General features: G+C 31.8%; 1 protein-coding gene and 1 long non-coding RNA gene across 3 annotated transcripts; one reads left to right on the top strand and one right to left on the bottom strand.

Moving 5' to 3' along the window:
- Positions 1–160: 160 nt before the first annotated feature.
- On the bottom strand, positions 161–10,349 carry LOC129953785 (6-phosphofructo-2-kinase/fructose-2,6-bisphosphatase 1). Of its 2 annotated transcripts, none has more exons than XM_056067244.1 (2): positions 10,169–10,349; positions 161–2,236 (listed from the first exon to the last, which is right to left on the bottom strand). In XM_056067244.1, exon 2 carries the CDS (start codon positions 1,946–1,948, stop codon positions 446–448), a length of 1,503 nt encoding a protein of 500 aa, XP_055923219.1. In that variant the 5' UTR covers positions 1,949–2,236; positions 10,169–10,349; the 3' UTR covers positions 161–445. The 2 variants fall into 2 exon arrangements, with proteins under 2 accessions (XP_055923219.1, XP_055923220.1); XM_056067245.1 differs by lacking the exon at positions 10,169–10,349 and adding an exon at positions 2,351–2,527.
- On the top strand, positions 2,593–10,250 carry LOC129953789 (uncharacterized). Its single transcript, XR_008782587.1, has 2 exons — positions 2,593–3,006; positions 10,053–10,250. It is a non-coding gene; the product is annotated as an uncharacterized LOC129953789 (long non-coding RNA).
- Positions 10,350–10,985: the final 636 nt, after the last annotated feature.

The raw sequence follows: 10,985 nt of genomic DNA, 5'->3' as shown, positions 1-10,985 counted from the left end.
AATATTTATCTAATCAATTATGACCGATTAAGCTCACTTGACCAATTTGTACATAGATAAATAATTACGATAAATATATATTCTTGTGATACAAAAATATTATTCTTCTCCTGTTGTGAAGTCAATTAAGGCGATAAGCATGTAAAGGAAAAAAAAAACATTATACTGCAACTTTAAAGTATACAACAAATAAGTTTATTTTATTAACTTCTAATATCTGTACAACATAACCTTTTATATTATTTTTGTATTTGTTTTAATTGTTTTTTAATAATAATATGCATGCGTTAGATCAGTTAGATTTGAATTTAAATTCAATAGATTTTTTTTTTAAAGAACGAACTTTAAAATTTAAAAATGCAATTAATATATTTTAGAGCCTATCTGGTGAGGGTATAAAACAAATTGGTTTGACCAGCAAAGAACCACTCGCAGAATATCATCTTCATATATGATTGGATTCAAGTTTTCCCACTTCGCCAGGCGATGTTGGTTTTGGTCGATGTGTGTTAACTGCATCTATTGGTAATTTTATATGTTCTACTTTACATCCATAGGCAACGGGGGTTAGTTTGATTATTGTGTGTAGTGGAACATATAAATATGGTAGTTCGTCTGCCGACTTGTCCAAGAAGTAGGCAAACAAGCATCGCAAAACAGCTTGATGAGAGACCACTAGTACATTGCCTTGACGTTCCAATTCCATTATAACTGGCTCTAACCGTGCCACTAAGTCTTCGTAGCTTTCTCCTCTTGGATACCTGTAGGCAAACTTATTCTGATCACGTGCCTTAAATTCTTCTGGGAATTTTTGTTGAATTTCAGCATAGCTCATTTCTTCACAATTACCAGCGTCTATTTCATTGAGCGCCTTCCAGCGTTCCTGTGGTGCCTTAAGATGGGCAACAGTCTGAACGGAGCGTTTCATCCAGGACGTCCAAACACGCAATCCACTTATGCTCTGCTGTTCTATATACGCTGCTAAGGCATCAGCATAATTCCAACCGCGAACACTTAAATTCGAGTCACCTCCAATCAAGCCCTGCAAATTATGCTCGCTTTCCCCATGCCGTGTTAAATAGATAGTGCGGGGCGTTATATGGATGTTCATCAAATAGTACACAATCCTTGATTGCACATGTCCTTCATTATTATAGACAACGACAGTTTTTCCGGTATTAAATATTTTCATGAAAGACAAATGTGGCTCATCGTTTTCATTCAGAGGTTGGTAACGTTCTTCATAGTGTTCTATCCTTTGCAAAAAGTCTCGAACCACCAGATCTGTGTTCATATTTGTATAATCTGGGCTGCTGACTTTCACTTCTTTAATATTTTGTTCTATAATTTGCGGATCATCGCATATTGATTCAACAAAGAATAACTTAAAGTTGTTCTCTTTAACAACAATGTCATAGATAAGCTTTCTCCTATCAACGGTAGAGTTTGTTGCATCGAATACAGCAACGCTTCCCTGACCGCTATGCAGCCATTGACAGACATCAGCCAGTGCTTGAGTAGCACAACGATTGCGAATGGCCATTGCTTCTTCGTTATCGGGTCGAAAGAATTCGTGGCTCTTATAAGCAGACGTTGCATGTCGCCTGTATTCACCTAAATTAAATACTCTCGTACCAATGCCAATCCAATTAAGGTAACGTGTCAGCTTCTTTGAAATGAAGGTTTTACCACGAGCGGGAAGCCCAACCATAGCTATAACATGAGGTGCTGAGACGTCAGTTATTGCCCGTTCACCTCGAATAGGAAATGGCTTTGTCATAACGGTTTCAGATGTAGGTGGAAGCATTTTTCTTGTATCTTCTGACATTACACTTGGGCATAAATGCAACTCACTTTCAGCGGCAACGTCAGTGCATTTCTTTAATTGGTTCAATGATTTCGTTCGAACCCGTAGTGATGGTGAAGTTGTGTACCGTGGCGGGTCCATGGTTTTTTAACAATGGAATAATTTGAAGTTACGACTTATGTTCTCTGTTCTTTTCTTAACTATTTATTCAATTCAAAATTAACTATACACGAGACAGCATCACAGCATCACGCGTGAGGTAACATATGCAAATGTTTTGCAGTTTTTCAATTTATTTATTTCAATATTTGAACACAATATTTTTTATATTGAGAAAATACTTATTCTTGTGGAATTGGATGGAATTTTTAATCGGAGAAAAATTGTTCGAAGCTTTTTTAACAGTTTAATTATTCATGCGTTGTAGGTCTGAAATAAAACATAAATAAAAAAGAAATGTATGTTTAAAAACAAAAGGCAACAACTTGGTTTGATATTTGATATTTTATATTTATTTAATGTAATGCACTGTTATTAATTTACTTAAAATGAAATGGTAGGTTTTCACCCAAAAATGAAATAATCACGGAATAGCAGCAGTAAAACAGCGAAACAAACACCTTCAAGTTTGACTGAGATTGATATAAATTAAAATTACTAATAATTCGCAATCGGGCATTAAGCTTTTTAAGGTCACAAAAAATTGTTTTCACGTTATTTTTTGTTTTATAGATTAAAAAAATTATTAATTTGTGTTGTTTTCAAGATAACTCTGCGTCAGAGAGATAGAGTGAATGAGTGCACAAGCCTTGAGAGAAGGTATGAGATAAGGCACACAAAATAACTCAAACTTTTGGCTTATAACATTTTGTGCTTTTAGAAAAGGAAAGAGTTTGTACATCTTTCAAAAATCTATGTGTATGTAAATGTGATTTATTTAAAGCGGCAGCGGCGGCGGCGGTAATAGTAAAAAAGCGAAAATGTAGTAAAATGTATTTAAATATTAACTTTGATCGTTTTTTTCTTAAAACTTGACTTGTTTTTTGATTAAGAAGAAAATTAATTATTTTCTAAATGCTGCTTACGATATTGAATATGCTGTTTCTCCTGCTGCTGCTCCTCGTATGAATTTTATAACCGTTTGAGGTTTTGTTGGTGCATTTTTATCATATTAGAGATTGGCGTGGAAATTAACTGAAGTAAGTTACTTTACCAGTGCATTTCATATTTTATAAACAAAAAACAAAACAAAATACCAAAATATGCCTTTTGTTTTTTATAATTGTCCATTTATTTTCTACCTATTTTTCAAATTATGCCATACAATCATTTAAAGAAAACCACTTACAATTTCACTAAGCATTTCCGTTTTAATACCAAACCACACACTCGCGTTCGCATATTGTTTTTTGTTTAAACAATTTTTATTGTATAAGTTATTAATTATAAACTTTACCTATATTACAAGGAAAGGAAAAAAAGTTTTCATAAATACAAATATAAATTGAAAATACTAAATTTAAAATTGTTATGAATCAAACAGTACAGTATTATATAATTTTTAAAAAAGTTTAATAAAATAAACCTCATAAAACCATTGAAGAACCTAAAATAATTCAAAGAAATTAAATCAGTAACCATTGCTCGAGTGAAAAACAAAACAAATGTATGCAACAACAAAAATTTGCGTCAGGCTGTGAGTTGAAGATAACAGGAATAGACAAAAACCAACTAAATGGGACTGAACAAAAGGACTCCCGCCGCCGCCAGTTAGAATGAAGCTGCCATTATTATTTCTTATGCTAGGAACGATAAAAGTATTTAAATATCGCTGTATGGGCCGATTATAGCTATCAGTAAAATTAGAAACAGGAGGAATCTGAAATGTTTTACTGATGAGCGTTTATAGCAATCAGTAAATTTACGTCATTAAATTATTGTTTTCTTTCAATCATAACATCGTTGCTGTTGCTTTATCAATAAAATTGTTTAATGATGTGATCGGAACAGTACGAAATTGGAACAGTAAAACGAAATGGAATTTTTGTTGACTTTTGGTAGACAGCCGTTCAGTAAAATGAAATTTCATCATTAAAAAAATTGAAATGGATTTATAAACTAAATAAAACTTTAAATGCATTGTTTCTTTTTGAAAAAAATACTTGAATATAGGATTCATCTTATTGCATCAATCTTTTGCTAGAAATAAATCTTTAACATGTTCAAAAACTAAAAAGCAAACATTTTACTGATGGATTTTACTGATAGCTATAACCGGCCCCTATCTTAAAAACAGTAGACCAAAGCTGTGAAACTAATTAAGGCTTATTTAAATTAAATTAAATTTCACATAACAACCTGGAATTTTATTAGGGCACGGGTAAAGATTCATAGCATTAATAGTATTTTAATTATATAATATTTATACATTTTATAAATAAAAATTAAAAAAAAGTTATGTAGTTTCATAAACTTCGACGAAAGCAAAAACAATCTCTAGAGATGTTTGGGGAAGTTCCTCCATTAAAGCTTGATACAGAAAAAGATGCTACATCCCTTTTAAATTACTTATCCTGTTCAGGATAACTTATAATATAATTTTATAAATGCGTACCTTTCATAGGTGGTGCCACTAAAATGTGTGATAGAAAAGATCTCTGACACCCTAACCAGGAGCAACTGGGACATCGAGTAGATATAGAATGCAATAGATTTTCTATTTTTAGATTTAGATTTTTTTTGATCCTTACTGATTTTACTATGTCTATGAAATACAATTATGTTTTTTAAGTACTCTGAATTCACATTTAACACTTAGCGGATACACCTCATACACGGTGTAACTCATAATCCCACGATGAAAACCCCAAATGAACAAGATGTGTGGACATTTTAAGACTTTTAGCAAGTTTTATCATTTTATTTGGAGAGTTCTTTAACATTTCTCATGCTTTTGGATGGCTAACTTAAAGTCGATTTAAGAAAAAAGCATATTTCTATTGAACGACGGCTACGGCCACATTGGGGTTAGTAATTACCCCCAGGACAAGAAAACTAACGCTCAAAGCGCCGCCATTAATTTGTTTATGCCACTATGTAGCTAAGTCAATTCACAAACTCGGCTGCCGCCATAAAATGTCATTTTTTGTATTAATTTAAATGGTTTCACACCTCTTATTCTACTTTTTCTAATCCTGGGGTAACGAATCATCGCGTGTTGCCGCTAAGGTTTAACTAGCTTGAGTTCAATCGCTTAAACCACAGTAATGGGTGCAAAAGTTGATTTGAAAACAAAGGACTTAGGCATATATCCTATCCGGCCACGTGCATATATACATACATAATTGAAACTTGCACTTATTGAGGCATTTCATATGATCTTAAAGTGTAACACAAATTTAAGGAAGCTGCCCACTCCACTAACCATGGACGGAAACATAATCAAACAATACAATTTCTTTGTATTTCTACTTTTGAACATTTTAAGTACTATGAAAGAAAAAGAAAATGAAAGGTACAAGTAGCCCTGTTATAAAGGCACTCGAGATTGTCTACTGCTACAAAATATACACAAAACTATGCTACTTATCAAAAACTTTTTACTCATTCTCTTAGAAAAGCGAACATTTATAGAAATCAAAATCGTCACCTCAAACAGCCATTGGACATTTCATTAAGTATGTAGATACAAAAATACGATGTAAGTTGAACTAAAAATTAAAATTAAAAAAAAATTAAAAATCGTCAAAAATCGCTTCGATTTCTAATCACCTAAAACTTAAAGAATGATTGCAACAAATTTAAATCTTAGAACGTTTAAGTTAATGGAACTTTAAATACTTAAGATTAAAATGAAAACAATGTGAATATGTAAACTGAGGAAAGAGTAAAAGTAAAGCGCTTATACGTGTTCAACAACTAACAAATACCGCTGTTTTTTTAAATATGATCACGTGTAACATTTTATAAAATATTGAATTTTATTATCAAAATGCGTTCTCTGTTAAGAAAGTTCATCGCGAGCTTTTTCCATTTGTGCACAATTTAATCGATCTACTGAAGCGGCTATTGCATCTAAATTTTGCACCAAATTTACATTGTTGGACATTAAAAAATCAACACGCTTACGTAGGGTGCGTCATGCCTTTTAAAATACAGAATTGAAGCCGAACGACCTAGTGCAACGTACAATTTTTCGTGAATAAGCTCTTGGAAAGTTGGCAAAAGATCCACTTTTTTACCGAAAAATTGTGTTCAGCGAAGAAGATCATTTTGGGTTCAATGAGTACGTAAATAAGCAGAATTGTCCATTTTGGAGTGAATATCCGTCAGAAGCATTGCAAGAGCTACCAATGCAACCAGAAAAGTCACAGTTTGGTGTGGTTGGCATAATTGGTCCGTACTTCTTCAAAGATGATGCGAATCGTAACGTAACTGTGAATGATGAGCGCTACCGTGATATGATATCCACCTTTTTAATTTTGTTTGCCTAAAATGCAAGAGCTTGCCACATGTGTTCCAACTCTTTCTAAAAACGGATTTATGCTCTTGCTTAACACCATATCATCCGACGTGACTACTCGCAGAAGGTGTAATTTAGTGGTAGATGGAACTCATATTCAACATTTTACTTACACTTTGACAAAAAAAAACTTCGCTCGCAAACACATTTGATGTAGAGTAATTATTTTCGATTTTGCCCTGTTTTGAATTCTACTTTCGAGCTACGTAGCTCATCGTTTGATAAGAATATAGTTGGCACTACAAGAACTATTCGATACTCGTTGGTTCGAAAGTAATGAAATAAATATATAGTACCAATTTTTCGAATTTGAGCAATTTCATTGTAGAATCGAGTTACATAGTAGGGCCCCTGATTCTTAACTATATCATCATAATCCAAAGGAAAAAGTCTCGGAGTCAATATTTAAAACAACAAAAAAAATTGTAAATACAAATGTGAATTTTTCTATGGCATCTTAAGTAAAGAAGCTAATTTTGTTTTAAATATTAAGATACCAGCTTTACTATACCCAATGCAAACAGAAATAAGCACACGCTTTAAGAATTTTTCAAAACTTAAGGAGTAAAACTGTAGAATTTTAGATGTTAGAATTAAATGGAACTTATAGTACCAAACTTTTACGTGCAAATTTGTATTCTGCTATCTGCAGGATTGTTCCAAAATTGTTAAAAGCTTCGTTATATAATAAATTTACCAAAAGATTTCTGCTTTGGACTTTGTAAATATAAATTTTATACAAATTGGCAAAGAAAATGTTTTTTTAATAACTTAAGTCAAATTTATTAAAAATTCACTTGAATCGAAACATTAATTCGATTCGGAAAGCAAAAATAGGTAGGCCTGATAATTTTTACAATTCCATTTTGCTCCATGAACTGAAAATTTATAAATCAGAAACTCAGACTGTGCTTTTATAGCAATTAACGTTCATGGTTGTACTTAGAAAAAGGACGAAATAAAGAATTCATATGGGCTAAAAAGAAAACAATAACTAACCATTTTTTTTAAATAAAAAATATGATTTTAGACTTGAATACCTGGAAACCAATCACTGAATTTGTTTCCTGGATAGTTTTACTATTTAAATACAAAATAAATTAGTTGGAGCAACATTCCACTGAGAACTAGGGCCTAGTGACTTCAACCATTTCTTTTTGTGAGTAGTATTGTCAGGGATGGAAGGGACCTACAGTTTAAAGCCGAATCCGAACAGCTAATTTGAGAAAGCACTTTTTATGACACGAATTACGCTTGGAGAATTTTTCAATTCAAATAGACACAAAAAATATGAGTAAAGTTCATTTTAATATACAAAAAAAAATAGTAAAATAAAATGTTTAAAAATTGTAAAATAAATCCGAAAACTTCTTAAACTAATAAAAATGAAAACTGTAAGCTTATTTCAGGTTCGTAACCAAGGGCTTAAGTATTTTTCTAATAAATTTTACAATCATCAGCCCGGAATTAAGAACATGCATACACACTTTGTATAGATACATTTTTGTTAACTTTAAGTAGTTGACTTAAGATAAATTGATATTTGAAGGTAAAATTAATACTTAAAAAATGTATGAATTAATATTAAAACTCCTTAAAAGCTTTCAAACCGCAGCAACTCAAAAACCTAACATGGACAGGTCCTACCGCTCACAGATATGATGAAAATTACAATTCGGTTGTTTCTAATGTTTAACAATATCATTGGTTTGTTTTTTTTTTTTAATTCCAATTGAATAGCAATGTTTTCAATTTTGTATTGTTCTCAGCGTTAAAACTAGTACAGTCCCTGGCCATATCATTAGACGCACTGCAGGATTTTTTTTTATTTATTCCCAGTATTTTTAACATTCAACAATGGATGTACGGTTACATTTTTATGCAAGATGGGGCTTCATGCCACAGAGTCCGGTCCATGAAAACTTATTTGAGGGAAGAAACATCGCTCTATTGGACTTGCCGGGAAACAGCCCTGATATGAACCCAATTAAAAACATGTGGAAGCTGATGAAGAGAGAAGTAGCTAAAGATGCGGTCAATCATTGAGAGCGTAATTCACGCGTGGAATCACCACCCACAAATGCAGGAAACAGTCAAATCATGCTTTACAGTATGGCGCGCAGAATAGTGGCTCTTATTACAGCCAAAGGATGTTCAACAAAATATTGAACAAAAATAACAACAACCAAAAACTGAAAATATTAATTTAAACAAACATTCTTTAAATCTGTTGCTTTATTTCTAGGAAGTAGTTTATATACTGCATACAAAATAATTTAAATGCTTTACAATATTTGAAAAGCTGATTAAAATAGCTGGAAATTATAAATTTGCATAAAATCTAAGCACATGGCCAGGGACTGTATATTACTTAAAGAGCTTAGATTATATTAGTTTTAAAAAGTCAGTCAGTATTACTTTTTTCCAAGACAATTGATTTCAAAAACAACTTAAGCATGTCGATAGGAGTTTTTATTTTTTAACTTGACAATATTTTTAAACAGAAATAATGAGAAACAAAACTTGTAAGCACATTGTTGTTGATAATTTCATAATCTGTTAGCTAAAACCATATTAATGTTTAACGTTAAATTTTTTTCTCGAAATCGAAAAAGAATATGAAGCCACAAAGCCTTGATGATAAGTTCCGATTCGATAACATCACTTTTTGTGTTTGTCTTCATTGTTTTAGTGTAGTGCCTATTATGAAAAGCAAATCTAGTGTTCGAATGAAAGCAAACATTTTAAAAAAAAATCAAAAAAATCACTTCAAAAGACAAGTTTTTTTTTTAGAAAAGGAATATTGATGTTTGAACATCGAAGTTTACCCATCTTAATTTACCCACTCATAGGATTTCTCAAACGTTCGCTTTAAGTCAATTGTTCGATTAGCTTTTCGTAAAAGTAGTCAAAATGAGTTTAAGGTATCATATGATCAGTTTGAAGAATTTACACTTTTTTCTAGAACTCTTCTTATTATTGTGCAAAAGTAGACCTAAAAGCCAACTATTATTAGTTGACTAATTCAAAGTATAAACGATTTTTTTATAAAAAGTTGTCTTTAGAATTGCATAAAGTCTGGTTATTGCCATTGGCTTACAAACAAAATCAGTATTTTGTATATGATAGATTTGAATCAATATTACCGGAATTGACTAAATTTATGTTTGAAGTACCCAAATGCAAAACAACTTAGGGTCAAGAAGCTTAAACATACAGACATTGTTTTTAGAATCTAAAAATTATTAGACTTTGTTTAATAACGAAATCGAATGTGTGCAGACAGGACTGATTGAATGTCAAAAATGTGTCTATTTTAAAGTGTCTTACTTCAGAAATCTAGATACATAAGAGCCTCTCGTGCTAGATCAGTTCTTTCTGGTTAATTGTAGAGCTTGTACTGCCATGCCAATGCCAATTTAGTGGCAACCCGACCAAGATGGTCAAATTCAGAGAGAGGTTCATTCATACTGAACTTTTAAAAAGGTAGGATCAAGTTGTTTATAAATCAGAATCGGTACCATTGCAATTCTCTAATGGGCGCGACAGAAAATATTTACTTTGTATTTATTTTTCAATTTGATTTGTTGGCATTATGAAAAAAAAAAAAGAAAACTTACGAATTGTATAATAAAACGATTATTTTTGTAAACATATTTTATTCTGAAGTTTTCAGTGTCGCAATGAAAAATTTTATTAATTTTCATATTTTTCTCGTATAAGGAAATGGCGATTGTGTCCGAGGTGTGAGTGCAGAGAAACAGCAAGTTATACATAATTGTTAGTCATTTTAAATTTGAGATTGTTCATAAGGAAAAAGGAAATATCAAGAAAATCACCTTTAAATAAGTCTCTTTCAATTGTATTTCATTTCCACTGAATAAACAATTGTTTTGCAACACGTTTTGGACAATTATCAAATCGATTCGTTATGAATTTTTTGGACTTTTATATTTGAAGCCTTTTGTGTTGATGAAAATTGTATTTCTTCTACGTACTGAACAGCGGACATATTTTTTCCAATTTCGAACGAGGGTATGTATATCTGTTTCGTTTTCGGGTTAATAGATTTCAGGTGAATGTAAGAGAAAGTGCGACAGAGGCATAATTGCGCAGGCTTTGCATAAATGAGTGTGTTCAACCGGCTATTTAGCTTCTGTGATAAATGCAACGATGTGTCTTGTGATTCTGACGCGTGAAAACTTATGTCAAAAATGTAACATATGGACATTGATTTAACATCTTTTACCGGATAATGAGATAAATTGGGCTTAGATTCAAAACTTCCTACTGTCGAGAAAATAATGAAAAACTCAAATTCTAATAATGTTTATTTACTAGAGTAAAAATGGATAAAAAAGTTAGTCAATTGGATTTTAGTAATGAAGTACAAACTGGATTCTTTACTTTTTTGGGCTATCAAAGCCACAGAAGAATTGCTTATGATAATAGATGGTATTCACATTGGATTATTTTTCTTTTCTTTTTGGGGGACTCATTTTTACGTAACACACATTTTTAAAATATTAACCATCAACTGAAAAGATGCCGATTACAGAGTCCCACAAACGAGTTGCGCATGTGTTTTTGACAATTACAGCATAATAGAAATGTCAAAATTGACATTTGACTCCCTCTACAGTCTACTCGCAGGAT

The sequence above is a fragment of the Eupeodes corollae genome, chromosome 1 (genome assembly GCF_945859685.1).
Source record: "Eupeodes corollae chromosome 1, idEupCoro1.1, whole genome shotgun sequence".
Lineage (NCBI taxonomy): Eukaryota > Metazoa > Arthropoda > Insecta > Diptera > Syrphidae > Eupeodes > Eupeodes corollae.
This window is presented reverse-complemented; position numbering and strand designations above follow the sequence as displayed.